We start from the raw sequence: 27,249 nt of genomic DNA, 5'->3' as shown, positions 1-27,249 counted from the left end.
ACGTGCGTGCTCGTCCAGTCATGTCTCTCCACGTCGGCACATTAAACGTGTTTAAACCTATCAACGCGTCGGCGTTAATCGCTCCAATTGAACTGGATGGATTTGTTGCATACAGGAACTCGCCGCCACGACGGGTCGTGGCCATCGCACGCAAAGACGTCGCGACTGTCGTCCGTCGTCAAGCGCGGAAGCAACGCATGGCAAGCACGCGATTCAACTCGAACGCAGCGATCGCATGCACTCCTTGGTCCGCACGTTGTCGCACGGCCCCCGTCGGACGTCCCCACGTTCTGATACGTTTTGTATCCAGAACGGTGCACTGTACGTACCTCTACGGTACAACGGAAGGGGGATCGTGGAATTGCGTTAGACGAGGGGAATCAATGTCGCGCATGGTAACGGGAAACGTATGCGGCGAGCTGCGTGCGCCTCACCCAGCGCTAGCCCGCTTCAATCATGCTGAAACACGACGTGCACTACCGTGACGTGTTTTCGCTGGTCAAAGGTGCGAGATGCATCTTGATGCTGGACGTTCACGTATCTAATGGAATTCCTCGGCTTCCAAAATTTCAGATGCGGATTCGACGCATGCCATTTTGGATATAAACTGAACAGCGAGCGCTATGGAACCTCCGTACGAACGCGGCGCGGACGCGCCGACCGCCGCAGACTCGACGGTGACCCTGTGCTTCTTCAACGGGTGCTCGCAGCCCGCGCGCCCTGGCTCTGTCAAATGCGCTTTTCATCGCAAGAAAGGAACGTGTGTCGGGCCTGCTTGTCGCAACCAAGTGTACGCCCGTGGCCGATGCGTGCTGCATGGAGCCCGGAAACCGTGCACGTACCCCGACGGATGCGACGGATTTGCTCGAAGTCGAGGGCTGTGCAGTCGTCACAGCCGAGGAGGACAACCTAACCACTCGGACGATGTCTCGAACGCCCCCGACCGGTCCAGCAGCATGCACAAGAGTGGCAACTACATCCGGCACCGCCAACCCCACCATCCATATTTTGCCAGCCCCCAGCAACGCGGCGCGCTCTCGCCAGCGAAGATGCTGCTCGAAGTGGATCCGAAGGCGCGGTCTTGCCTGGATGGCCTATTGCAACTCAACCAACACCATCATGACCAAGACCACGTTTACTCCACCATGCATCAGATGAACCCGAGCCCGAGGACGTTGCCGCCGCTGCTCCCTTCCCGGGCGGCACCCTGCACATACACGAACCCAACCAGCCTGCCGACGCTGCCTTCCATCCGCTCATGGTTGAACCATCCTCCATGCATAATGTATTAGCTTGCTCCGAATGGACTGCCTGGTCGTGTCAATGCGAGAAGTTTTCGTGCACATCTCTTAGGTGCCCCCGCTGTTACGTTCCCACACACCTAGGTGCAGCCCGTACACCCCACCGACACGTGGCCCGAGCACACTTGGCGACACAAGCAACGAGCGCTTGCCCCGACGTCATCCTCCCCGACGAGACATGTGCGAACGCAGGTCGGGCTAACTCAGGTCGACAGGATGCAGCTGATTCTTGGTAGATCGAACAACGGAGGCGGCACTCCCCATCGCCGCGGGAGGACTCCACAGAGGAGAAAGCGGTCAGGACACATGCTGCGGCGCTTCATCTCACCTCGGCCGTCGCGTGCCGCAAGGAGTCGTTGCTGGACTTGTCAATCCGCCGCAAGCGCGGTCGAAGTCGTCCGGTAGGTGAGTAATGGCCGGACTAGCCAAATTCCATGAGATCGACGAGGTGTCCAGCCACATGCTGCGCTGTCGTATGGTCGATTGACCCCGTTCGTGTGCTTGTCCCGCTGGGCAGCAACAGGAGCAATGCACGAGCACACTGGAGCAACTTGCAACCGTGTAATGTGTGGCATCGCTACCTCTGTTGGTTGCTGCAGCCGCCGTTGCCGTTAATGCGTTTGTGTGGCAGCGAACGGAAACGACGACGCCATTGGGCATGTAGGGCCTGTGACATTCGCCGCGAACCTTCCGAGCGAACGCCGTTCGAGCTTGGACTGGTCGCATCTGTCTTGGCAAGGTGCAGCCGACAGCATGTCTCTCACGCCTGTGGCGATGGCGCGGTGCGTGCTGCGCGCTTTATACTTGCCGTGGCGCCTCATCTCTTTTCGGAGGGTGTCGACCGATGTGCAGATGCAGAATCCATCTTCATTGGCTAAAAAAAGGAAAAACATCGGATTATGAACCAATGGTTGCATTTCTCAGCGCCTGGTGAAACCGTTGAAGTGGTTTCCGCAATTGCGATTTAGCCGATGGAAGCGCATCCTCGCGCGGCGCCGACGGCGTATCTCAATTTGGCCGAGTTTCAGCGCGGTGGAGAGTGGGCGGAAACGAAGACACCGCCGCCATCCAACGCGTCGTCGTCGCCGTTGTCTCTCTCGAGCTCTACCGCGTCGCGCTTACCTTTCCTTCGAATTGCATCGCATGGTGATCATCGCCGAACATATCACAAGGTGCTTGTCTTTCTCTTCATCCTATTGCTGGGCATTGTTGGAGGGCCGATGAACTACGCTTCCAAACGGTACTCCCTTTCGATCTCGCACCAAGTCGTAATGGAAAGTCTCTAGAGCCGTGAATGCGCTGCTCGACGTTCGGCACTCTCTTGCCACATCCACGTCGTCGGTCGCATGGAACGACGTTCTGTGGACAGTCTACTCTGTAACTCTTCTTTTCCTTGCGATCTTGTGGACCAAGTTGTCTCCTTCCGCCATCGGTATCCATCGGCGTGCAATTGTTTGTCCTCACCGACCCCTCTGTAGGTTCTGGCGTTTCCCAAATGAAGGTTGTGCTCACAGGAGTCGACCCAAACTTGTACCTTCCGGGCTACTTCTCGTTGATGACGTTGGTGGCCAAGCTCGGCGGTCTCATCCTTTGCAATGGGGCGGGGCTCGTTGTTGGGACCGAAGGCGCATGGACTCACCTCATGTCGATCTTGACCCACCAACTGCTTCGCCTTCCGATCTTTGCATCGCTTCAAACCAAGCCGTCCACGCGACTGCAGCTCCTCGCAGCTGCATCCGCCGTCGCTGTCTCGTCCACGTTCGCATCCCCCCTCGGCGGCGTTCTCTTCTCCATCGAAGTCACCGCAACGTACTACCTCATTTCAAACTACATGAAGGCCTTCCTCGGGGCCGTCGGCGCGGCAATTGTGGTGCAGGTCACTACAACGATCGTCCAAGACGACGTGGCGGCATCCGCATACCCCACCGACTTTCCTCACTCGCTCGTCCACATTGTGAATCTCCCGCTCGCGCTCCCGTTGGGTCCGTGTTGTAGCCTGTATGGCCCAAAGTATTTACCAGTCTTTTTCGTGCTAGGTGTGTTGCTCGGATTGCTTTCGTCGTTGCTCATCCGCCTGGTGCGCTTGCTCTCCGACAAGCGCACCGCGTGGCGCAACTCGTCGTCTCCACTCGTGCGCGTGTTTGTCACGTGGGTCGATCCATTTTGCGTGGTTGTCCTGACGTCCGTCGTGACGTTCTCGCCGTCAGCGTACGTCTCGCCGGCCGACCTTCCCCGCTATTACTTTTCCACAACAAACGCGACGGCGACCCCCGTCTCGCGCGCTCTCATGGACGGCCTCCTGCCACTGGCGCTCCTTCCTCTCGCCATCACACTGGCCGTCCCGAGCGGCGTCGGTCTCCCCACGTTTGCCATGGGCGCCGCCCTTGGCCGACTCTACGGCGACCTCCTCGTCCACATGTTTCCCGATCTACACGTCCTTCCCCAAGCGTACGCTCTCATGGGGGCGGCGTGCATGACGGGCGGCTCGACGCGAACTGTGTCGACCGCCGTCATTGCGCTCGAGACGACCGCCAGCTTGGCCTTCATGCTACCTGTGTTTGCCGCAACGCTTGTCGCGATCGAAACATCCAAAGCGGTCGTGACCGAATCGATCTACGACGCCACGGTCAACGACCTGCCGTACATGCCGTGCCTCGACTTTTACGCGGACACTACGGCCGACGACATCAAGGAGACTCAAGTGGTGTACGTCACCCGCAAGCCGTCGATCCTGTCGATTCTGGTCGCGCTCAACCGCATGCCTGGCCACGAGATTCCCGTTGTCGAGTCGGAAGGGAACCGCATGCTCCTCGGCCGCATCTCGTCTCGTGCGCTGTGCCGCGTCGTCGCTCGGTACTACGCCGCGGCGGATTTAGGTATGCCGACCGAGTGTGATGGAGTTGCCACAAAGTGGACGTGCGTTGCGAGCCTGTTTCGCATGGCTCGACTCGAAGCAAGTTGCGTGTAGCTCTTCCCAAACTTGAGCATCGTTGACGTAGGTGACTATCGAGCCGACTGCGGCCTGGACGTTGCCCCGGCGGCCGATGCTGCCGTCGGGGACATCGCGACGGCCACCGACAACTCGACGTGGGTTTCGATCAAGTCGGCCGTGACAAGCTTGAATCGCGCGACGACGAGCGACTTTACGAAAAATTCCGTCGATCGACTGTACTACCGCGAGCCAGGCTCGCCGTCGGACGCGCTGGAACGTGGGAATGGCGGGCTTCGCGCCGCCAACATCGTGGCGCTGCTCAGCCAAACGTGGAGTGTGGAGAAGTGCGAACTGCTTCGACATGGCACGACCAAGCTCCCCGCGTCGGCGGTGCAGGCGCTGCCGATTTCCGTCTCGAGCAACACCCTCCTCGAAGACATTCACATGATATTCCAAATGCTGCGGCTGGACCACTGCTTTGTCACGCACCACGGCGCCCTCGTCGGCGTTGTGACTACGAATGCCGTCATCAGCGCGAGTCGCGGCGACAGAAAACGCAGCAGGCGTTCTTGGTAATCACGGCGATCACGTGTGTATTTAATCGACGGGTGTTCGTTGTTGTCCCCGATCGACTCGATGGACGGCGGCGCACAACCCACGCGAGTGTGCGAACACGAAGATGGAGTGGCTTTTATTTGTGGAGGTGTGTCGAAGACTTGGATGTGCATGGTGCGGCGGCCATCCTGTCGTTCTAGCGAGCCGCCCTCGACACGGTGTGTCTCTGATGGGTGTCCGACGTCCCAAACGACGACGCAATCGCTTTCGATGCAGCACCGGCTAACGGTGGGCACCGACCGTGATGGGGCGGGCGGGTGGCGACGGTGCTGCCTTTCGTCGTTTCTTGAGTGCGTCGGCAAGGCTAGGGTGCATGAGAGCCATCGATTCGACGCGTACGTACCACAGGAGCGGGTTGAACGGTTTGACGACAATGTCTGGGCGCGAGACGGGCTGCAGGCACAGCTTGCGGCATGGGAGCCACTTGTCCGTCATGACGTCGATCGGCGCGCCGAGCTTCATCCCGGCTTTCTTGGTCAGACCGGCGAGGACGCGGCTCGGGATGCCATGGGACACAATGTCGTGGGGGAGTTGCGCCCCGATGCTCTCCATCACGTGGTTATCGAGGACGTTGAACACCATCCGCATGGGCGGGAGGCCGCGATCGTTTTCGCCGCACACGACCCAGTCGTCGCCGTTCCGCGTCAGCGTTCGCAGCGTCTGCTTCCACGCGTTCGTCGCCGGGTCTACCAGTCCGTCGGCATCATCTTCCATGCCATGACACGATCGGTACCATAATTCGACACGCGTTGAAACCGGGCGCGGCCAGTGTCGAGAAACACGCGTTGGTCGCGCTCGCCGTACCGGTCCCGATTCAGCACGGGCGTGTGCCACGTCCCCGCCAGCTCGACTTTGTGCTCCATCGGGCGCGCGCCCGTCCGCTTTTGCTTCCAAACGTACTCGAACGTGTTGTCGCCGTGGAGGACGAGCGTGTACCCGATGCTGGCAATGTCATCGTCGTTCATGAGAAAAGCCGCAACCGAGTTGTCGACGACCGAGTGCGGCGTTGTCAACGGGGTTGGCAACGCTTCCGTGGTCGCGGCGACGTCGTCCGATGTATCGACACCACCGACGGCGCCAGGAGGGACCGCGTTGTCGTCCATGGGGACGCCGTCGCCGGGCGACGGGGGTGGGAAGTGGTCGATGGCAACGGCAGCGTCGTCTTGGACTGAGTCGACGTTGGGTGTGTGCTTCAACCCATCGACAGCAGAATCCACCGACTGGTTGCTGACAGGAGCATCCTCCACGGGGCGAGCAGTTGGCGGACACGACGGACGGGCACTTGGTTGCACGAACGACTTGTCGGCTTCCCACACGTACACTCCAGGGAGGTACACGTAGCCTTTCTTGGAAGCGGACGTGGACGCGGCATTGTTCCAGTTGATTTTCGTGTCGGCCACACGGACAAGGTCCTCAATCGATGCTTCGAGGACACTCTTGATGGACTGCAAGTCCAGCGGCATCGAATGCACGCGTCGTTGTCGTGGGTTTAATGGAGAGTCGATGGAAGGACGCGCACGATGGACGTGCCAGGAACGTCCTGGCGCTGTCGGCACGGAAAGTGGAGCTTGCCGGGGGTGAAACCGCCATTCCACGAAAAATCGCCGCGTGAAACCGCCTTCCTTCATGGCGGACGGCGGTGGCGGGCCGGCATATGTGTTTCACATGGAAGATGCCGATGCCGGCGACGACGACGGTGGCGATGACGATGGCGGCGACATTGCCGGACTTCTCAGCCAAGCTGGAGCCATCACGGACAGCGCGATTGCAAGTGGCATCTTGGTCCCGGACCATCCATGTGCCACAGACAACGTTGCAGGCAGCACACACCAACCAACAGCGGAACTATGTGCTGGCAGCGTCGCCGACACTGCAACGACAGATCGTTTGATTCACGACCACGCGGCATCTCGCCCACAAGACGTTTTGCCGAACGTAGGAAATCCCGACGCTCCTGAACTTGCCGTGGCGATGTTGTCCATGCCAACGGCGGCTTCAGGGGTTGACCTCTCCGCCTTCACTGGAGATGATCGACCTCAGCATGAGATACCCACGCCTCTCGTTAGCCACCCGTCAAGCTCACCTCGTCCACAATCGGCACCTCAAACGGTTGGAGACGTTCCCAGCCCACATAAAGCTGCACCACTCGCCACACAACACGACATGCCCAACAATCTCTGCGAGCCATCCAGCGCGGGTGCGGCGTCCCCGCCGATACTCTCGGGAGTCGCGATATCCGCTTCCGCTCTGCTCCCCACGTCACCGCTGCATGGCCCTGAGCCCCCTCCGCCAGTTCACGGGCGCTCGCCGCATCACCGTCGTCGCCGGGACTCGGGCATCCACACTGTTTGCCCGTCGCGCACTTTTACAGATACCGCGCAGTGCAAAATCGCTTACGTCACTGCCCTCCGGCACTTGGCGAAAACGAAAATGCCCTCGACGGCCATGGAGCAACCTCCCATTTCGTCTGCACCTCCATCCATCATTCTCTCGCATTGGACTGTGGACTCAGCCGTGGATCACTTGGTCAAGCTAGCTCATGACGCCTCCATCGCGCCTCCTTGCACTCCATCTGCCAACGCCCCCATAGGTATATATGCCGTCCATCGCGACCAAGCAAAAGGCTTGACTCGGGGTACACTAGTCGATACTGCTGTCGAGAAACTTGCCAAACCCAAGCCCCGCCACTCGCCCAAACTCGGCGCATATGCCACGGTCGAAGACGCCCGGGAGTGTCGCTTTCGGCCAAAGAAGACCCGCGCCAGCGTCCGTGCGATGAAAAACCCAGCTTGCGGGTACGATTTCGTGACGCGGACGGCCGAGACCGACAGCGCGAACGACTTTATCGGGCGCATGGACGCCGCTGAGCAGAATCGGCAAAAGGTGCGACATGCGGCGGTGGCCATGCATGATGGAAACCATGCGGGTAGCGCTTGGAGTTGATTCGAGGCGAAGAAGCGTACAATGTCCGGCAGGTGGGTGACCAGCCTGCGCGACTTGTATCGGATATGCACTGGCATCTGCCGCGTGATCTGGACTCACTGTACGTGAGCGCAGAACAAGCGGCAGTGCCCCAAGTGTGGCATGGTGCAGTCGTTTGCCGAGTGGCGCGACAAGAAGAAGCGGTGCACGTTTTGTGGAGTCACGTTTGTCCTGCCCAAGGTACTTCGAACCCATGGCCTGTGCTTGATTCTGTGGAAGACCCGCCATCGCATACGGGGCTAACTCACATGGCCCCGACTTTCCCGACATGACCATCCAAGGCGTGGTAGGTATGGAGTGACGTGAGCGACACGTTTCTCGAGCGGATGGAGGAGTGGGGCCGGCACCACGAAGCCAACCAGGTCAAGATACGACAGGCAGTGACGCTCTTGGAGAGGACCCGTGGCACCGTGGCCAAGAGTTCGCGCCAAAAGTTTCTCGAGAAACGACTGGCGTCTCGGCAGCACACGGACGACCCGCTTGCTTTCATCCACGACTTCCTTACGCAAACGCGAAAGCAGCTGCCTGCACGAAGCGGCCAGCGCCGGATCCAAGTACCACCAAATTTTCCAGAGCGACTCATGCAGGCCATTGCCGCGATGGCAGCGGCGCAACCACCCGCTCTTCCCGACAACTCGCGCCACGCTATTTAATTCCAATTTTGAAACGGTCGTGTTGTAACTGTCGTCTTACCGGGACCTACCATGCCATGGCCATGACCGCGATAGAAGCGTCCTCTGAACCGCCAGCCAGTGCCCACACCGAGGAGCACGGGGTTTCCATGGTACCCGTAGAGGCTGGAGCTCAAGATGGGTCCGTGATGGCGGTCACATCGCCAGCCATGTTTGTCCCTGAAGTGCTCGTCGACTGTCACCAACCTCAAGCCACGGACAGTCGCTCGGACAACTCGGCGCCGACGCCATCGTCCGTGTTCGCGCCAGTCGACTTGCTGGATGTGCATAAACCAACAGTGCTCCAGTTCGTCCCAGTCGACTTGACGGGTGACCCGAGGTCGATGGCAGCTCTTGACACGCTCGCGACAACGTCGACAGAAGTTGCGCAGGAGACCGGCATGTCCGTGGAGAACGAATGCCCAGATACGATCGATATACCCAACGGCATCGATAAAGAACCAACTCACAGCGCTCTACAACCGTCGACTTCGGCTGAAAGAGAAGCGGTGCCACGTCGACAAGCCACCGCATCAAGTCTTCACTCGCCAGCGACAAACCGATCGCCAACTCCATTGGCAAGTGAACGAGAGCAGGCAAGCCTCCCGACCGTCCACCACGAAAACTCCTCCTGCAACTTACATGACACATCGCCGTTGAAGTTCGTGCCCGTCGAATTGGTCGAGGTTCGTCGCGCCATGCCAGCAGCCCAAATCCAAACGACAAGCGCGATGCTCGACCGAGTTGGACGGGCGCGAAGCACCCCCACCCACATCACCGAATCGACCATGTCAGGCGATGAAGCGTTGCCTGATATGATGGACGGTGCTGGAGAAGAAGACGATGTCGACAGCCTTGACGACGACGACGATGTCGAAATTGCTGCGATCCTGAAAGAAGCCGCCATGATCACTGACTTGGCGATCCAGGAAGGCAGAATCGAGCCCTTTCGGGGGGATCACTCTGTCATGAATGATGTACAACAAGCCTCGACAGCGATACGGTCCACCTCCTCCCCCACTCTTGGTCCCCACCAGGAGCAGCCAGTAGCAACTACTTTGTTTTCACCAGTTGAACTGCTTTCTCCTACAACTGGAGCGACCGCCATGTTGCACGAGCCATCCGTTGGCACGCCGCCACACGCCCAAGGCTTTCGCATGGATACGGCGGCGCATCGCCCTGGCAGGACGTCTACGTCGACGACGCCGACGTACAGCGATGCCTCCACTCCGTCACCGCCGACTCCCCAACACGACGGAACGAAACGTCGAAAGCGACCCCCCCGGGCGGCAGCGCGAGTGTCCCGGCCAACTACGGACAATATCCAAACCATTTCGACCCTTAAACGGATGGCCAAGCACAATGCCAAGGTGGCGCACATCGTCGTAACGCAAAAACGACCGAAAGCCACCTATCCTACGGCGTCCCCAACTGAAGCATCCAAAGCCCCCCAGACGCCCCCTTCAACTCACTCGTCCACGAAGCGTTCAGGGACTGTGTTTGCCAAGCTCAGCGACGCCCACCATTGCCGATTCTATCCAAAAAAAACCAAAGCCAGTGTCGCCGCGATGCGAAATCCTGCCTGCGGCTACGACTTTGTCCATCGCGGCCACGACGGCGATGACGGGACGGCGGGCAACGATTTTCTCAATCGGATGCAAGTTGCCGAGCAGAACCGGCGCAAGGTAAGCGAGGCACCAGCCATCCGCGCTGCGTTGATCATGGCACGATGGCCATCTCGTAGAAGCTCGAGACGACGCGGGGCGAGGAAGCATATATGCTGCGCCAGGCAAGTGTGTGGTGCCACAACGATTGCTGCTGGCACGCCGTGGCCACGCCGCTCGTTCGACTGATACTCGTTGGTCTAGAGTAAGAAAGAGTGCCCGAAATGCGGCATGGTGCAGTCGTTTGCGGAATGGCGCGACAAGAAGAAGCGGTGCACGTTTTGCGGCGTGCTCTTCGCGCTGCCCAAGGTACTCCTTCTTCTCTCGATTCCATGACCGATTCGGTCGCTCGTACTTGCTGTAACATGGCGGGCTGGCTACAGGCATGGGGCGACATTGGCCATGCGTTCTTCGTCCGCATGGAAGAGGACGCGCAGCAACGGGAGCAACACCGCCACGCGCTGCTGCAGAAAGTGGTCGCGCACGAAACATCCCAAAACGTTGTGGCCACGTCCGCCGTGCAACGTCGGTTCGCCAAGCAGCAGCAGCAGCAGCAGGTCCGAAAGCCACCCAAGACCAAAGCCACTCCCGACGACGCGCCGGCCGCGATCGACTTCGACCCACCTGCATTCGACGCGGCTTTGTCTAACGAACTCGCGAGTTGACAGAGCAGTCGCCCCCATGCATCAGCAGCACCCGCTCCAATCTGTCCACTTGGCACAACATGCACGTTTCTGCTTCCATGAAAGACTGCCGCATGAGTTGATGGCACGACGCCGCGGTTTAGCAGCCGCCCTCGGTGGCTCTCGGGGCTCAAGAACGAGCTCGTGCGGTGGTGGTGTTTACCATCGGCCAAGGGGGGGAGTTTGTATTAAATTAGTGAAACGGAGGCGTCTTTGGTAGGTTGGGTCGGCAGAGAAGGCAGGCGGGGCCGTTGGTGGTTTGGTGGCACGTGGGCTCATTAGTGGGTGGTGCTGCCAGTCGTCGGCTCCAACTCGGCATCCAGAGCTTGCCACAACGACGGCAGGTCCACAGTCGTCGGGTCTCGCACGGTCGGGAGGACGTCTGGCATCGCGCACGCTTCGTAGAGCTTCCAGTACTCAAACCCTTGCAGCATCGTGCCCATTTCCTTGAACAGGAGCGACCGAATCGGCTCTTCGTTTGGCTTGAACACACGATCGCTTCCGTCCGGGGACCGACTCGGCACCGGTAGCTGCTTGTAGTACAAGTGCAGCATGTTGTGCTGGAGACGATACGACGTGAGCAACACGATCGCGGCGAATTTGTAGCTTAGCGCGACTTTTCGCTTGTCTTTGGCCTTGTTAAATAAGCCAGCCGCCGACTCAATGAGCTTGGCCGTCTGCGCCAGCGTCGACGTCGAGTCCTTCGAGTGATGGTTCGCGTTGGTCGAGTCGTTCAGGGCCTTGTACATGGCTTTCAGGTCCGACGCATGCAGTGCCTGCTGCATAAACTTCAACGACGCGCGGAGGTAGCACACGCCATGCGCTGTCAAGTCGGCGCGCCCGATGCGGTCGCCTTCGTGCTTGAGCTTCCGACCTTCTTCTTGCAGCTTGTTCATGTCTCGCCGGACGCGATCCAACTCTTTGTAATCGGCGTTTACAGTGATTTGAAATCTTGCGGGCGGCAGGGCGTCAGCGACGCGCGGCTTCTTTGGCGCGGGCCGCCCGTCCGACGACTCCATGCTCGACTCGATCGAGCTGGTCATCGGAGCAGACCTCTTCACGGGGCTCTTGTCGGCCGGACTCATCGAGTCCGTGACTTCTGTCGAGGACGGCCCGCCGCTGGATGAAGACGACGATGCGCCCTTGCTGTTTGATTGTTTTGACGACGTCAGCGCGGATGTGGTTGGCGGTGTCACGGTCGACGATGATGCTTTTCGCGGAGACGTCATGGCCGCCTGCGGAGGCCCGTTGCCGGCTGTGTCAGAAGGAGTCTGCTTCGCCTGGTGGCTCGAAGGCGCGGCAAGCAGCGGGCGCGTCGACATGGAAGTGGTGGCAGTGGAATCCGAAGGGATGGTCGATGCCGGAGGAGCACTCGCCTTGGAATCGATCTTGGCCTTCTTGGACAAAGGAGACGCCGCAGACGACTCCTTGGACGACTTCTTGCCTCGCTTCTTCTCTTTGTCAGAGGTGGTGTTGGTGAAGGGTCGAGGAACACACCCGACGTCGTCTGGGGACGTGTCGTTGGACGAAGCTTTCTCGGGCGGCGGCGAGTCCGCCACCACAACGCGCTCCACGCGATGTTCGCGAAGAGCTTCTTGGAACGCCGCATGATCTTCGTCCTTGAGGTCCACGTCCGGCTGATCCTCCGTTGCATGGCGAAAGGTGAGGAGACAACGACGCACGTACACGGCCATATGTTTGGAATACGACGTCGGTGGGCGCACCCGCTTGCGCGCGCGGGCGCCAAGGATGGGATATACGGGAGCTGGTGCGACTGGTGTGTCGTCGTCTTCGCTGTCGCTGCCGTCGCTACTACTGCTGCTGCTGCTGCTGCTTCCGCTGCTCACCGACGCGTATCCGTCGGAGTCTTCATCGTTGTCCTGTGTAGAGGTGGAAATAGGCGGCATTCGCAATTGTTTCCCGGGGGGTCCCGAAGGTTGTGGCGCGTCCGAGTCGTCGGCATCACTGTTGTCACTCCCTTCGCTCGCGTTGTCGGAGCCCGCTGCGCCGTACACACCCAGACGACAATGAGTGCGAAATCACGACATCGTCGAGGTAGACCCTACCTTGTCTATGGCTCAGCGCCGCCTCCTTGCTTGCGTAAGCGTACCCCTTCTGAGGAATGTGCATGGATGATGTCGCGCTGTCCCTCGCTCCTTGTCGACGACGAGGTCGATGCGGGTTTGGACGATTCGTAGCTCACGGGTGATTTTATTCGCACTGAATACAAACATTAAGTATAGCCAGAATCGCAGGGGCCGTTTTGTATTCTTAGAACAACTTTGGATTGGCTAAAAGTCAAGATATTTGCACCAATGAAAATCAATTACATAGACTTCCTGGTGTTCAAAATGCTCCTGCGGTCGACACGCCCGAGACAACGTTCCTGGCAACCTAGTGTCGCAGCGAGAACACCTTCTCTGGACGACATCCTCTGCCTGGGACGACAAATCAACGCAAACGCGGCCATCACTCCTGGACGGTCTTTGTGCGTACAATGGGAGAAGCATCGAGCGACGAGTGGTGTGGAGATGACACTTTTCGACAAAATACGTAAAAATATTCGCGAAATTGCACCAGAGAATAGACCTCGAACATGCCCCGAATGTCCAACGGTACTTTGGCGTTGTTCAGTAGTCCGGGGTCGTCGCAGACGCCTCCCTTCGCCACGGCCGAGTCTTGAAGATGCGCTCTTCCATGAGATCGCGTACGGTTAGTGGCGGCACGTCCTTGGGCCGCGTGGGGTTCAAGCATGCTTGGGGCCTGGCCCGTAGAAAGTACGGCATCGACATGCGTCGGGTAGCTTCGTCTTCGACGACGGTGGCGGGAACGCGATGGAGCGGCGCTTGAATGAGGCCGTTCGTGATGTATCCTAGGGTTTCGCCGGCGAATACAGAAAAATGCAGCGTCGACGCATCGGACTCGACGTCTGTCCACAGCATGCGGTCCAGGTTCCACATTTGGAGGCCAGGAAGCGTGGCACAGGGCGACACCGTCACGAGACCCAAGTCGGCATGCTACACACATCACCATGATGGTGCATTTCTCGTGGAAGCAAGGATGCGTACCGAGCCACACGACATATGCAGGTCCATGCGAGCACTGGGGCTCTGGTCGACAGCTTCCTTCTTGTTGCGGTAGTTGTACACTCGGAGCACTGACGCGCCGTAGCGGCACGACTCATTCGTGGCCGTGACCTCCGCTTCCGTGGCCGGTGGCGGCGACACATCGTCGAGTAGGTCGTCAAACACAAAGCTCCTGTCCACATTGAGCACGGCGCAAATAGCCTCCATGCAGTCTCGGCCGATGCCGTCGAGAAATTTCAGCAGGGTCAACATATTGCTCGCAAACTCTGTCTGATTTTTCTCGTGGAAGTACGGGCGCGGCCACACCGTGCCAGCGCTGCGCAGGGGATGACGGAGCTGCAGGTACTCCCTATTTGGGTCGCAGCTGAACCCGACGTATCGACCTTTTGACGCCATGAGTGGCTTTAGCGGCGACGTCGTTGCCTTCTGTACATGGCATGGCGTGATTTCACCAACGGCTGCGGTGCCATACCGTTGGGGCTGGAGACCTCCAAAAGCACGCCAGTGACGCCAGCATCGACGACGGCGGCTTTGAAGCAACTTTGTCTTCGTCATCCTGGCTTGATTGCTCTGGTCCGCCGTCCAGTGCAGCAGGCTCAAGCGACTCGGTGTTGTCGACGCGTTCGCCCCACCTGTCAGCACGAGGAAGGGCGAGCTAGAAATCCATGCGTTGATGGGTACAGGCATGGAGATATGGAGCACACCTGCGCAGCAAGCCACGTGCGAACTTGCTCCCACGCATCGAGAGGTATCTGCGCTTGCTCCCGTGTGACTAAAACCCTGGCAAAACCAAACGTTTTCATTTTGGTCACGAACTCGACCTGCGCGCGTTGCCGCGCCAAGGAGGAGACGTCTTTGCTGCCGAGAGCTGCACCGTCGATTGCATGGAAAGGTGACGCCTCGTCGGTCGCAGGTGGGATCGGGGTGTTTAAATTGCTTAGAGGACGCACAACCAAGGCGTAGTCGAGGATGGGGAGCGGGGCGTCCGGCGTTGGAAGCTCTTGCAGGATTCGAAATGCGATCGTGTTGAGCAGCATTAATGGCATCGGGGGGCTGTACGCTTCGAGAACCGGCACGACAGCAAAAACGCTTTGGTCTTGCGGAATCAGGAATTGCTCCTTGAGCCACAGTTCCAAATGCAAGCACTGCGTGCCTTCGTCCACAGGCACGGCTTCCATCGTCAACGGAAGCTTCAACAACGAATCCACCATCTTGTCGCCGTAGAAAAACCGTATGCGAAAGTGCTCGCGGGCGGAAAGCGAACCCACCGCTTTCTTCTCTTCGCATGTCAATGCGGGTTGCGCCGCCGGCGCCGGTGCGGACTCGGTCATTGCTCGATGGATTTGTGCGACGCCGCGCGGGCAAGTGCGGCGGTGCCCGAGAATGTATGTTTTGTCTTATTTTAAAAGCAATCGAAACGGCAAAGACATGCAAACAATCGACGTGATTGGCCAATGCGAAAATATCTGAAATATTGTCATATTTTGCAAATTTGTACGAATATGTTTGAAGTTTACTGGTGTAGGATACGGATACAGCAATTTCAAAATCTGCACATGGGATTAGAGTTGCAAGAGTCATGGGTCATCCACCGCAGCAATCATCGACGTTCAAGCATGGGGGAGGCACCCAGAGCGCCGTCAACGCTACTGCTTCGCTCCATGAAACCCCAAAAGAGTTGGAGGGTTGTCATGCTATCGCCCCCATGTCCTTTCAGTGACATTGCGGCATGTGCAGAGTGATTCATGAAGTCCTGGAATTTGAGCACTACTAGTGTAAGTGGTTGTGCTCTGCAATGACGTCGACCTGGGGGCCCACAACCTGCCTGTCCGTGTGTTTCGCTTCCTCGAACTCCACGACATCCTGATGGAACCAATATGCGCCAACGTGTTGTACAGTTAACGACGTTCATATCCGAATCCGACGTGTCAAAATTTGCTCGGCATTCTCGTCTTGTGTACTGTGCACTGGTCTCGTACGAACTAAACGGCGTACGTGAACAAGTCGTTTGGTGGTTTCCTTGCGGGAAAGCCCCCGCCCATTGTACGTGCAAGCTACGCCAGCAGTGGTCCACCTCTCATGACGTCGGGCGGCATACCCAACATCGTTCTTGATTCACGATCCTGTGTCTGTATACCGACCCAACAACCCGGCGACTTTGCGTCGGCGGTCCCCGTCGTCGTCTTGTTCGGGCAGGAGAGCTCGCCTGCATACAAACGACCAGTCCATGGCCGGCAAGTGCAAAATGCCCTCCTCTTCCAAATGCAACATAATCGAAACAGTTTGCAATACTCCATCGAAAAGAAAACGGGGGCAACTTCATGCCCATACAATGCGCAAGTTGAATATCGCATGGAAAGTCACTCTTTTATACCTCGCCCCGTCGCATGCGTCATTCGGATATCGTGCGATTCAGTCAAATGTTTCGGGGTGCCAGGATTGGCGCGGTCGCCGGCGTCGTCACCACGGGCGGCAGCTTACCCAACATCGCATATGAATTCGGCAGGATTTCAGCCACATTTTTGACCAAGCGCGTTAACTGGTCAAGAAACCCACTGCGTGAGTGAAGCTCGACCGGTGCACCTGTGCGTGACGTTAACCGGATGCCCACGTGCCGTCCTTTCTACGGTAGTGACCAAACTCGCCCGGAAGGTTGCGGGATTCGTGCACAGTACTCCCATTTTCCAATCACCTCGATCGTCGACGCATCGACAGGAACATGTCGCCCGCGACGAACACCCACCAGACACAGGAGCTCGCGGACGAGTGCTTCTTCAATGGCTGTATCAACCCGATCGTGATCGGCGACAAGTGCGAGTTCCACCGCCGCCGTGGCAAGTGTTTGGTCGACGATTGCCGCAATCAAGTGTACGCGCGCCACCTGTGCGTGCGCCACGGCGGCAAGCGGCTGTGCCAGTTTCCAGGATGCAGCGCGAACGCGCGAAGCGGCACGCTGTGTTGTCGACACGGCCTCCGCAGTCGCAAGAAACAATGCGCGATCGACGGATGCACCAAAGTGGCCCACGCCCGTCAACGCTGTGTGCGCCACGGCGGCGGTCGCATGTGCAGAGTCGACGACTGCAACACCCATGCGCGGATTGGAGGGTACTGCTGCCGCCACTCGGCGCTGCAGTCGCCGCGAAAAGACGAACTAGCGCCGCATTCGATTGTCGTGGAAGGCGATACGTGGGATATCTCGCCTCGTCCGTTTGATGCATGGGAAGGGTATTGCATCTTGGACCCAGCGCTCGGTTGCTTTTCCGAAATGGACAACTTGCTCAATGCCGACGAACTCCTCACAGACGTGCAGTGCGTTTTCGAGACATAGCCGGCCATGGACGTGCCAATCCTTTGATTTATGCTGCTGTAATCTAGTTTCACTTGTGCCTTTCTTGACGTTTGTCATGGCGTTCCATCCACGTCGGTCTCCATCCGCACCGCCCCCAGACAAGCCGACCTTCCACACATTTCCCTCGTTCTTGCCGCCGCCGCCGCCTCGGAAGCCTTTGTATCCAGTCACGTCAGACGCGGCCTGTACTCGATCGCACGATGTTACAGTACTCACCGTTTCGCCTCACTCGGACGCCTAGGTTCCCCACAGTGTGTTATAACATGGTGCAGATCGCGAGGCTCTCGATTCGCCGTGGAGCGGTGCACGACCTACGCCTCCATGCACAGCCACCCCCGGCGCCGCAGCACCTTCGCCTCTTACAACGACGCCCCAACTTCAAACCAAGCCACCTCCGCGATAGCTACTAAAGCGTGTCAATGACAACGCAGCCAAGACGAGATCCATCAACATTCGACACACTGAAACCCCAATGACCATGCACAAAAGTACATGTTTTGTTTAAATGAAATGGATGTCATACACATAACCCAAACAAAATGTGCTTTTTCATTGCATGAACAGACTGCTCACATATCCGTCGGGCAACCACATTCCGGGAATTATCCGGATGCCTGTGGACAAATGGATTCGATTGGCTAGTTGCTTCGTCCGCCGACCAATCAAACGGAAGCATGCTCGACAACGACCGTTACCTTGTCCTGTCGATACCTGCGGTTCGCACTGTGGCGTTGCTGCATGGAACGCCTGCCGCGCAAAGCCCGCAGAGCACGCGGACCTCGCCAGGAGGTAGATGGGAAGGACCAAGAAGGTGAAGGAATGGCCGCGATGGGATGTATTCCAGGGAACTACACGTCGTCCTACTCCATGGAGAAGCCCGTCGCGTCCTGCGACAAGACAGCGATTAAATATGTGTGCATCTCGCTCTTGGATTCGTAGAGGGGCAAGTCGAGGCGGTTGAAGCACGTGTGGGCACGCGGGTACAAGTGCTCCATCGGGCAAAACGACAGCTTGAACGGTTGGACGCGGCCGTCGGTGCTGATGAGTGCCTACACTCAACATGGTCACGAATCGCGGCCGCCATCGACGTGCCACGAACCTTAAAGCCTTGGGCAGGCACTCGACTGCTGCCTGTGACAAACTGCAGTAACTTTGCGCGCTGTTCATTTGTAAACGTGTCCAAGACAGCCCAAAACCACGAAACGTTTTGCAGCTCCAATCGAGTCGGGGTGTTCTCGACCAAGTACGCGACTTGAGCATGGCGTTTCCAGTCGTCCACGTCGACGGTTGGCACGCCTTGGCAGTCGGCACGTCAGTGGGTCAGCCGCCGAGAAGACCAAATGTCGTACCGCACAGGAGCAGTTCCAACTCTTTGTAGTCGAACACTTTGAGCAGTTCTTCCGGGACGACCGAATAGATTGCCGCCAGGAACATGAGCAATTGATACGACACGCTGTCGAGGATGTGGTACTGAAAGAGCAAGTCGAGGTAGGCGGCCTTGTTGACCACCGTGACGGCGATGCTTTCGCCACCCGGCGCAAGCGGCACAGTTTCTGTCGTGATGGGCTTCCCATCTTGGCGTTGCGTTGTCCGTGTCTGCACGTACAACACGGGCGAGTGACGAAAAGGTGGCTGCAGGCCGTCAAGAGCACGAGCGACCGATTTCGTACCACTGAAAAATCCAACATGAGCGCGTCGACATCGTCCGGGTTGGAGCACTGCTTGAGCCAGACCAAACTCTGGTACAGCTCGTCGTCGAGGAATTGCAGGTCCGAGAACGAGATCGGGACGCCCAACACATGCTTGAGCAATGGCACAGTGAAGTGGACAGGCACGAGCTGCTCTTCAAACAGCGCCTTCCCGACGACCCGTCCGATCAAGGAAAAATACTACACGCGATGGTTCATGGCTTAGTTGGTCGATAAGAGCTCGGATGATCATCGCCACGAAATCAACGCCAAGCTCGTGGATGGCTTCGCTGTGGCCGTGCGATCCCCCAAGCTGCACACACCCGTCGCAAGCCACGGCACCAAGGCCATGGCTGCAGCATATCCATCCCGCCGCCACGCAAGAAATCGAGTCGGGTTCGTGGATCCCATCGTACCTCTAAATGACGCACTTGATGGGCCCCGGACATGGAATTCACCCACGCGCAGTGGTTGGAGCTTGCGGTTGAGACAAACAGCCCAAACGATGGGTCGAACAATTCGACAACGAGGAGCGAGATCCATTCCCGCAGCACGCCCCCAGCGTCCAGGGCGGGCTCGCCCATAAACGAAACACGCCATCGTTGCCGCAGTTGCTCGGGGCTGAGACGCATGACGTGGAGCAACGAGTCTTCAACAAGATGGTCTCGGCGCACCACTACAGCCATCAACCCCCCACACACTTGTCAATGCATGGCCCAACAAAACCGTCCATGCCATCGAACGAGCAATTTCTCGCCGCATCGTGAGCAATCACGACATCGCCATAACCCAGTTCGACAGGAAGCAGTACCAAATTCGACGTGCCCGAGCTCCCACGGCACCCACAACCGATGGATTTCCATCGAGTACCACTTGAGTTTGTTGAGAAATGGCATCTTGGACACTTCAACCACGAGCGCCGCCGACGCCAGTCCAAATCTTCGCGGCGCGAGCCGATGGGCACCCCCCACTTGATCTAAGAAGAAGTGTTATTGAGGCGGGCTAGCATGGTCGTGGATGGGACGTGATTGAATCTGCCAACCCACAGCGCCTCGGCGGACACTCTCCCGTACTACCTGATTCATTCAGCACGAGTCGGCCAGTCGAGTCGCGGACGCGAACATAGCCCACGGACATGCAGCTCGAGCCGCGGGAAGAGCACATGTCGGGCGATGGTGACGACGAGTCGTCGCCCAATATAGCTGTGTGGTTGTCTTGGGTGTGTGGACGCCCTGGTAAGCGAACCTAATCCGTCGTTGTCGCCGGTGTTGTGACGTGAACACCCGAATGCACGCACCCATCGCACTTCGCCCGTGGGCAGGGCTTCACGCCTCCAGAGATTGCGGCGGGCGGCGGCGAGCTGTACTTTGTTCAGCTGCTGCTCTTCAGATTTGGTTCGTCCGCGAAGTTTGGCCGACGCTTGGTCTGTCTTGGCGGCCGCCTGAAACAGTGGCCGCCATAAGCTTGGAATTTTAGACTTCTTCGCCTCTGAGGAACACGTCGTTACGTGGACTGGATGGATAGAAATGTACCGCGCGTGGTCTGGCAAAGGTCGCAATTGGTTTTGTCAGGGACATTCGAGAACGAGCAGACGCTGCACTTCCATAGCTGCTGCTCCATAAAGCTAGAACCGGACCGCAACGACGTCAACGAGTCCACATAGATTGAGGATATCAACTCGACGTGGTGCGAGATACCTGTCAGACAAGTTTTCGCGGAATACGTCGGCATCGGGCTCTTGGAACACGGTCAGGTCTCGGGAGGTGAGTAAGCTGTGGCGGTAAGGGACAAAGCACGACAAGTACAGGATCAGCCCGAGAAGGAGCGCAATCAACACACTCAAGATCAAGTACACGAGCATGGTGCGTTGGATGGCCCTCTCTTCTTGGCGCCGCGACTGGACGGCCTCGGTCGATCTATGCGGAACTGTCCCTGGCGCTCCGTCGATCGACTCACACCTGTTCCTTTTGTTGTGTAATGGCAGGCGTTTTAAACACGTTTGAAAATCCACACCTCATCTTGTGATCGCCCAATCAAATACTGCAATGGGATACAAAACGTTCCAAACGCGTCTCATACATCCATCGGACACGCTGGCGTGTATAGCGTGGGCGATGGACCTGTTGTGCAACGACGCCCATGTCGTCGCGCTGCATGCATCGTACCCGACGCGTCCACGTCTCTGGAGCGCGCTTCGCCCTGGTGTCTCCAAGCGAGGCTGTGAGACCGTGCGAAACATCGCCATGTGAACGTCGCGAAGGTCTTTCCTTATGGCTCCAACGTGTATTCGCAGCAGCTGTGATTTCTTCTGCTAATGTCCGTTGACCTGCGCCGTGCGCAATAGGAGACTTGACTCGAAACTTATCTCAGGAAGCACGAGCGGTTGTCTCGTCTTCAAAGCGCCGACATGTCTCGGCTGGCGATGGGGGAGTGCCAGTGTCGCATCCAAGATGAAAAAAACGACATCATGCGAGGAGAAAGCTATCGAATGCATTGATATCGACGTCTAACTGGGCTCGCTCTGGCCGACATATACGGCTCGAGCAATGTGCCTGTCCTCCATCGAATACAGCGGTCCCGTCACCGTTAGCTGCAGTCGCGCCATCGCGTCGGCCGTACAGGGGACACTAGGCAGTCCTATTCCCGTCGTCATCCTTCAAACGATTCACAGACCAAGTGCCTCACAAACCAACCACACATATTGCTTAAATAGAACTTTACACTTTACACCCAACTCCCGGCGTCGCCTGCGTCACGCGGGCGACGTATGTGCGACCCAAGTTCATCCCGTGGTTCGACCAGACGTCCCGGTTCGGGTAGACCGGATCCAGCGCCGACGACAGGGCGAGCCAAGCGCGCCGTTGAAATGTCACAATCGGTTCCTTCATGTTCATCGCGTCCAGCCAGTGCTGATACCCATAGTACGTTGACGTTGTCACGCATCCGTGGAGGCCAGGCTCGGCCGCGATCGCATTGACAACAAGCTGCCCGGTCCCGGTGTGCAAGACGTGGTCGTTGCCTTTCTCGATGTACTCTGGCACGAACGCCGACACGGACGGAATCCCGGCGGTCTCCCAACGAAGGATCGCGCGGACGACGGCCTGAACATCCGTCAAGTTTGTGTACCGTTTGTCCGTGATCTTGACCATTCCAAGTGGTAAGTGCGTGTGGAGATCCGACGACGTCATCATGGTCGTCATGTTGGCTTCGCTGATGCGCAGAAAGTAGTGGACGGCGTTCCCGATCGAGACCTTTCGCACCGTGTGGTTGCAGATCGAGATCAAGATATCCTTGCGCGTCGTCGTGTAGTGGCCAGCATCCTTGACCCCAAAGTCTGTGACAGCCAGCGTCCCGACCTCGCGCGCTTCCCACCACCCGTCCTGGAGGTTTGCGTCGCCGGCGGTCGTGTACACAAACACGCCTTTGGCGACGCGGTCCTGGAACGTCGCGTATATCGCGTTCGCCATGAAGAGCTCCCGGTCATCCTGGTGCGCAATGCCGTAGATATGCACGCGCTGGATCGTTTTGTTGGAGAATTCAACGGCTGGCGGCACGGTCGTGGCGTTGGTGACCACCGTCTTGGCCTTGATCGTCGGGACGATCCATCCCGCCATGATGGTCGCGTTCGACGTCATAGCTTTGTAATGCGTGCATTCTCGGGACCGATACGTCATCCCCATGCACGACAATGTGCGGTTGCACGACGCGAGGCAGTCCGCCTTGGACGTCGAGTCAGCCGACCCGATGTTTAGCGCCATCGACGCCGGTGGATCGTTCAGGAGGCACAGTTGACGTGGGTATATGTATGTGAAGAAGCTCTTGTTGAGTGCGCGCGCGATGGTCGAACACTCTTTCGGGGACCACACCTGCGCTCGGAACTGGACAGTTGTGTTGGACGCAGGGAAGAACAGCGAGTTATTCTTGGGCGACGAGACAACCACCGCGAGGAGCGGCGCCATGAGCTGGTATATCTTACCAAGATCTGCTTCCGGCAGCCAATGCGAGTTGTTGCGGTACCAAAACGTGAAGTTGGCGGTACCGTCGATGAGAAGGCCCGTGGCATTGTTCAACGGAAGCTCCTTCTTGTGGGGAAGCAGCAACACGACCATGCACGTTGCGACGCCTAGAGCCATCACGACCACCCAGACACGTTGCCGGCGGCTTTGTGTCGGCGCCGGTGTGCCCGGCGTCAACAGAGGCTTCGGGTCGTCCATCCACGTTGGCTGCGAGAAGACGTGTAATGCGTTGAGATCAACCTATGTTGTTCAGAACGCGCATCAGATTTTCGCCATCCGAAAATTCTTTTTAGCCAATCCGATCGCGAGAAACGTTTCACGTGGGTTTAAGACGGGTGCCGCTTGAAACAGGTCAAGTGACTCAAGTTAACGAGGACAGGCCATGTATTTACGAAATTTGCCTCGTTGAAGTTGATGATTTTGAGTCACTGGAACGAATCTGAACACTTCGCCCTCTCTCTTTCGGGTGCCTTACACAAGATGGAGCAATGGAATGTTGATGACATAGCTTCAATTATTGGTAGATAATCAGCCAATGAAATGGAATACATCAAGGTAGTTTTGCAAAAGACGTCCTCGACGCCCTTCCGCAATTCTTGCAGAGGCCATTGTTGCCGCTCGCTCGTGTGTGGAGTGTCGGAAATGGACGTGTCGTCCGTCGGTGGTCCATCGATGGACCCGAAACTTCTGCACAGTACGTCAAGGCACTCAATGATGTCGCCAGAGGCCAGGCGTTGTTGCGAGAGGACCGCAATATGGCATCCTCTGTCTCGGAATCGAACCACCCGGGCACCATACATGATGCGCAGTCTTCGACTGGTTCCCGCTCCCCAAGATCACGTATGGGATGGTGGCAATCCAACGAACATACCACCAGAACTGTACGAGTATGTACGAAGGAGGCAACTGTCGCTGTGCAATGGCCACCGCTCCTGACTGTATGATACCAGACTGCGCTGCGCATGATCGCCTGGCCGTCCCATCCCCGTGTGCGCTCTCTGAAGTACTAACGCCGTCGACGGCCTTGGAATATTCCAGAAGCCGCCTCCTCCACCACCAAACCGACAGACCCAGCGATATGTTTCCCTCGGTGGCACCCAATCCACTCGCATGGGATGGTCGCCATCGTGTCCAACCAATGCGCCACCCCCTGCGAAGCTTTCGATTCACGTCGTCCATGCAGTTCAGTGATGCGGTGGACTGCGCTCGACACAAAGTCATTCGTATCCAAGTGACACAGCGATATGATAAAGGGCTTGTCGGTTGCCCAGCCTTTGTGCTGGCACTTTGGAGAGTTCCTTCCTCTCTTTCATGAGATGCGTGAGGCTCCACGCATTGCACAAGACCCTCTGGTCGAGTCGAATGGGCCAAGAGCTCTCCCATGTGCCAGAGACTTCGCAACATCCGATCGCAGCCGGTTGATGACCTAGCAGCGCCACGTCTCCCGCGAGTGGAGCTAGAACGGACGTGTTTATGTCGGCGGTGGCGATGAGAGGCCATCCACGTTTTCAGTCGTCGCGGCGACCATGATGGCCATAGCATGCCAATTTGTTGGTACAATGTGAAGTGCATTGATTCTCAGCATGGTCCGGCCAACACCGGCCGCAGTGTTCGGCTTACGTACATGCGTCCGACATGACTGGAATGACGAAACCACAGGCGTTTGTTCTTGTCGGCATCGACGGCGTTTGCCATGTCGACTCGTTCAATCCTGTGCTGGTACACAGTTTCGAGCGTTCATGTGGCAAGCTGGGACCATCGGGGTTGAGCGGCCATGAAGTCTGTACGCGCCCTTCCAAACAACCCACGCAAATCTTGATCTGGCCCTGCGTATTCGTACTCGAACCCGTGGACGGTCAACGCCGCTCCTTGGATTGTTTCCGCTTCGATGATGGCAGCCAGGACTTGGTGCGTTTCGGACGTACATGCATGCGCCGGTTGGTTCAAGATCACAACGATGTGATGAGTCACACGAGCTAGCAATACGAGGCTTCCCGTACATGCAGCATATAGTGTATTGCGTTGGCAAATGAGCCACGTGCTATGCCTGCGCCAAGGCGGCGCACTTTTGTGCCGAAATCACCCGTGCCGTTACGTTAGCGAGGCTCATCGTCGTGGCGATGGTGATGTTTCTGGACTTGCAGTGAGGCGGTTTCCGTCGGTCTGTCGTCTACTTCATGATGCTCATGAGCGAGTTGCCTTTGACCCACCACGCTATTTGAACTATCGTGTATGCAAAGGTTGACGTAGTCGTGCCCCTAAAGCGACGCGAAGCGTCAGGGTACTGCTCGAGCTCGCCGTCTCGATCACGATGAGGACGATGGCAAGTACCACGACCATCGATGCGCACACCACCACCCACTCAGCTCGCATGTGGGCGGTGTGTTGTATTACGGAAGAGGTGGAATCGTAGTTAGTGCTGCGTGCTCGTTGGTCAAACAATCCCTATGATAAAGTGGTAGGCCATTCGAAAGAACTGCCGCGAGTTGGCCAGACACAAGCCAAAACAATGTGCAGCGCACGCACCTCGACACGATTCCGTTCGGATGCATTGAGAAGCTCTCTTGACTTTAGCCCGAGTGGTGGGGTTACGAGACTGGCTATGCTCCTGTCGCACTGCCAGTCTCCATGAAGACTGGGCGTTAGCCATCGTGACATGGAGGCAATATGTTGCACTGCGTCCTTCAACTACTCACAATGCTCTTCAAACTTATCTCCGCAGTGCCATGATGTCCGGCGGGATTGATGTTGAATGGCGCATCGACCATTTCCATGCCATGAGAATTGTCCTCGTTCAAGAGCGGAGCATCTCGAGCCTGTGGGGAGAATGAACGAAGGTCGTTTCATCCATTAGAGCCATTGCTCAAGCAATGGAAGCAAGCAAGACGACTCATGCGCCATTCACGCTGCCATACCATGGCGACGCGCCCCAGACGACGCCGTCGACCACTGCGTTGCAACAAAAACTGTCAATTTTAATACTCTTTGCCAGTGACGACAGAATTCATTTTTGAGGAATTTTCATTGCGCGGGACGAACGGCGATGTCGATCAGCGAAGCGTTGGAGTGCTGCGCGCTCGTGAGCATCCACGAGGAGATGGTTCGTCGTGAGCTCACGACGTGTATGTTGTCGAGGCGTGTTAGCTGACATGCTGCAGAATCCTAGCAAGCGCAGATCCATGGAAGACGCTCTTCGTGTTGTGGACGCATTCGGCGGTAACCCACGCCATGGATTCTTTGGACTCTTCGACGGACACGGAGGTAATTCATCGTCCATCTTGCTGATCGGTGCACGTGATGGTGTGAATCATTCCGTAGGGCGAGAGATTTCGGCGTATCTGCAGGAAAACTTGCACATAGCAGTAGAGAACGAACTTACTCATCTCGACAATGACAAGGACGGCTCCGTCGACGTTGAAACCTGCATTAAATGGTAGCACTCGCAAATATATCGTGCAAACATGCTGGGAATTCAACGATTTCATAGCGCGTTTGTTGTGGCGGACATGGACTGCTGTGAATTGCCTGAAGCCGAAAATGCTGGGTCGACTGCTGCGATTGCACTACTTCGCGACGAAGGCAACCACCGCATCCTGTATGCTGCTAACGTTGGGGACAGGTATATTTCGTTGAATCTAGCCAGCTCCTCATAATGCGTAGCCGGATAGTGCTGTGTCGCAATGGCACTGCTGAGCGCGTGACACAGGTACATCGTCTTCTCCGAGGAACCGATGTCCCGACTCCCACCGCTGCGCTAGGATCACAAGGCAGAGTTGCATTCTGAAGCCGTTCGCGTGTGCGATTCAGGCGGGTTTGTCATCCACAACAGGGTGTCTGGCGTTCTGGCGGTCTCAAGGTATGCGATTCCGTTGTCGTTGCTGCTTCGTCCTCAACTCGTTCCAGATCATTTGGTGACAGTTCGCTCAAGAAGTGGGTCATCGCACAACCATACACATCCAAGTCCATGTGAGCACTCCGCAATTGTGACGAGGCATTGACACGCTGAGCAGCTTAGACGGATCATGCGCCTTCTTTATCCTTGCATGTGACGGCGTGTGGGACGAACTCGAAGATCAAGCGGCCGTAGACCTGGTCTTGGCCTTGTCCGAACCCGACCGAGCACAAGCTGCCGAGGTCCTCGTCGGCGCCGCCCTGGAGGAAGGCAGCTGCGACAACATATCTGCCATCGTCGTGTTCTTGTAGACTCTGTCACCGCCACATTCACCATTGCAATGGTTTTCAACAAAACGTTTCTTTCATTT

At 57.5% G+C, this 27,249-nt stretch overlaps 13 protein-coding genes across 22 annotated transcripts; 7 read left to right on the top strand and 6 right to left on the bottom strand.

The window, feature by feature from the left end:
- The first annotated feature begins 469 nt into the window (after positions 1–469).
- H310_05193 (hypothetical protein) lies at positions 470–1,345 on the top strand. Its single transcript, XM_008869844.1, has 2 exons — positions 470–505; positions 574–1,345. The coding sequence occupies exon 2, from the start codon at positions 624–626 to the stop codon at positions 1,290–1,292; it is 669 nt and encodes a 222-aa protein (XP_008868066.1). The 5' UTR covers positions 470–505; positions 574–623; the 3' UTR covers positions 1,293–1,345.
- Positions 1,271–2,144, bottom strand: H310_05192 (hypothetical protein). Its single transcript, XM_008869843.1, has one exon. The coding sequence runs from the start codon at positions 2,025–2,027 to the stop codon at positions 1,626–1,628; it is 402 nt and encodes a 133-aa protein (XP_008868065.1). The 5' UTR covers positions 2,028–2,144; the 3' UTR covers positions 1,271–1,625.
- A 116-nt stretch (positions 2,145–2,260) lies between these two features.
- Positions 2,261–5,068, top strand: H310_05191. Of its 2 annotated transcripts, XM_008869841.1 has the most exons (5): positions 2,261–2,541; positions 2,588–2,733; positions 2,780–3,283; positions 3,338–4,177; positions 4,301–5,068. In XM_008869841.1, the coding sequence occupies exons 1-5, from the start codon at positions 2,273–2,275 to the stop codon at positions 4,807–4,809; spliced, it is 2,268 nt and encodes a 755-aa protein (XP_008868063.1). In that variant the 5' UTR covers positions 2,261–2,272; the 3' UTR covers positions 4,810–5,068. The 2 variants fall into 2 exon arrangements, with proteins under 2 accessions (XP_008868063.1, XP_008868064.1); XM_008869842.1 differs by having other exon boundaries at positions 3,338–5,068.
- On the bottom strand, positions 4,846–6,428 carry H310_05190 (hypothetical protein). Its single transcript, XM_008869840.1, has 3 exons — positions 5,582–6,428; positions 5,192–5,534; positions 4,846–5,152 (listed from the first exon to the last, which is right to left on the bottom strand). The coding sequence occupies exons 1-3, from the start codon at positions 6,309–6,311 to the stop codon at positions 5,071–5,073; spliced, it is 1,155 nt and encodes a 384-aa protein (XP_008868062.1). The 5' UTR covers positions 6,312–6,428; the 3' UTR covers positions 4,846–5,070.
- Positions 6,429–6,450: 22 nt separating this feature from the next.
- H310_05189 (hypothetical protein) lies at positions 6,451–8,483 on the top strand (the record flags this gene model as incomplete). Its single annotated transcript, XM_008869839.1, has 5 exons — positions 6,451–7,438; positions 7,493–7,731; positions 7,779–7,823; positions 7,906–8,010; positions 8,121–8,483. The coding sequence occupies exons 1-5, from the start codon at positions 6,475–6,477 to the stop codon at positions 8,481–8,483; spliced, it is 1,716 nt and encodes a 571-aa protein (XP_008868061.1). The 5' UTR covers positions 6,451–6,474.
- A 56-nt stretch (positions 8,484–8,539) lies between these two features.
- On the top strand, positions 8,540–10,830 carry H310_05188 (hypothetical protein; the record flags this gene model as incomplete). The annotated part of the gene is made up of 4 exons (XM_008869838.1): positions 8,540–10,186; positions 10,246–10,290; positions 10,370–10,474; positions 10,549–10,830. 4 exons carry the CDS (start codon positions 8,540–8,542, stop codon positions 10,828–10,830), a joined length of 2,079 nt encoding a protein of 692 aa, XP_008868060.1.
- A 111-nt stretch (positions 10,831–10,941) lies between these two features.
- On the bottom strand, positions 10,942–13,053 carry H310_05187 (hypothetical protein). Its single transcript, XM_008869837.1, has 2 exons — positions 12,915–13,053; positions 10,942–12,850 (listed from the first exon to the last, which is right to left on the bottom strand). The coding sequence occupies exons 1-2, from the start codon at positions 12,976–12,978 to the stop codon at positions 11,127–11,129; spliced, it is 1,788 nt and encodes a 595-aa protein (XP_008868059.1). The 5' UTR covers positions 12,979–13,053; the 3' UTR covers positions 10,942–11,126.
- A 320-nt stretch (positions 13,054–13,373) lies between these two features.
- H310_05186 (hypothetical protein) lies at positions 13,374–15,318 on the bottom strand. The gene is made up of 4 exons (XM_008869836.1): positions 14,639–15,318; positions 14,407–14,589; positions 13,917–14,360; positions 13,374–13,865 (listed from the first exon to the last, which is right to left on the bottom strand). Exons 1-4 carry the CDS (start codon positions 15,263–15,265, stop codon positions 13,479–13,481), a joined length of 1,641 nt encoding a protein of 546 aa, XP_008868058.1. The 5' UTR covers positions 15,266–15,318; the 3' UTR covers positions 13,374–13,478.
- A 1,258-nt stretch (positions 15,319–16,576) lies between these two features.
- H310_05185 (hypothetical protein) lies at positions 16,577–17,347 on the top strand. The gene has a single exon (XM_008869835.1). It carries the CDS (start codon positions 16,654–16,656, stop codon positions 17,260–17,262), a length of 609 nt encoding a protein of 202 aa, XP_008868057.1. The 5' UTR covers positions 16,577–16,653; the 3' UTR covers positions 17,263–17,347.
- Positions 17,348–17,996: 649 nt separating this feature from the next.
- Positions 17,997–20,938, bottom strand: H310_05184 (hypothetical protein). 8 transcript variants are annotated; one of them, XM_008869828.1, is made up of 10 exons: positions 20,669–20,938; positions 20,504–20,595; positions 20,269–20,459; positions 20,048–20,216; positions 19,783–19,947; positions 19,388–19,647; positions 18,954–19,172; positions 18,633–18,879; positions 18,383–18,579; positions 17,997–18,332 (listed from the first exon to the last, which is right to left on the bottom strand). In XM_008869828.1, the coding sequence occupies exons 1-10, from the start codon at positions 20,830–20,832 to the stop codon at positions 18,144–18,146; spliced, it is 1,893 nt and encodes a 630-aa protein (XP_008868050.1). In that variant the 5' UTR covers positions 20,833–20,938; the 3' UTR covers positions 17,997–18,143. The 8 variants fall into 8 exon arrangements, with proteins under 8 accessions (XP_008868050.1, XP_008868052.1, XP_008868054.1 ...); XM_008869830.1 differs by having other exon boundaries at positions 20,504–20,938; XM_008869832.1 differs by having other exon boundaries at positions 18,383–18,879.
- A 125-nt stretch (positions 20,939–21,063) lies between these two features.
- On the top strand, positions 21,064–23,215 carry H310_05183. 2 transcript variants are annotated; one of them, XM_008869826.1, is made up of 3 exons: positions 21,064–21,231; positions 21,316–22,128; positions 22,200–22,615. In XM_008869826.1, the coding sequence occupies exon 2, from the start codon at positions 21,518–21,520 to the stop codon at positions 21,899–21,901; it is 384 nt and encodes a 127-aa protein (XP_008868048.1). In that variant the 5' UTR covers positions 21,064–21,231; positions 21,316–21,517; the 3' UTR covers positions 21,902–22,128; positions 22,200–22,615. The 2 variants fall into 2 exon arrangements, with proteins under 2 accessions (XP_008868048.1, XP_008868047.1); XM_008869825.1 differs by having other exon boundaries at positions 21,316–23,215.
- A 349-nt stretch (positions 23,216–23,564) lies between these two features.
- H310_05182 (hypothetical protein) lies at positions 23,565–25,017 on the bottom strand. Its single transcript, XM_008869824.1, has one exon. The coding sequence runs from the start codon at positions 24,557–24,559 to the stop codon at positions 23,696–23,698; it is 864 nt and encodes a 287-aa protein (XP_008868046.1). The 5' UTR covers positions 24,560–25,017; the 3' UTR covers positions 23,565–23,695.
- Positions 25,018–26,030: 1,013 nt separating this feature from the next.
- H310_05181 (hypothetical protein) lies at positions 26,031–27,190 on the top strand (the record flags this gene model as incomplete). The annotated part of the gene is made up of 8 exons (XM_008869823.1): positions 26,031–26,087; positions 26,146–26,248; positions 26,306–26,420; positions 26,475–26,606; positions 26,648–26,693; positions 26,746–26,843; positions 26,891–26,953; positions 26,998–27,190. The coding sequence occupies 8 exons, from the start codon at positions 26,031–26,033 to the stop codon at positions 27,188–27,190; spliced, it is 807 nt and encodes a 268-aa protein (XP_008868045.1).
- Between the last annotated feature and the right edge of the window lie 59 nt (positions 27,191–27,249).

The sequence above is a fragment of the Aphanomyces invadans genome (genome assembly GCF_000520115.1).
Source record: "Aphanomyces invadans strain NJM9701 unplaced genomic scaffold supercont1.8, whole genome shotgun sequence".
Taxonomy (NCBI): domain Eukaryota; phylum Oomycota; class Saprolegniomycetes; order Saprolegniales; family Verrucalvaceae; genus Aphanomyces; species Aphanomyces invadans.
Note: the sequence above shows the minus strand (reverse complement) of the source record. Positions and strands in the feature narration are given on the sequence as shown.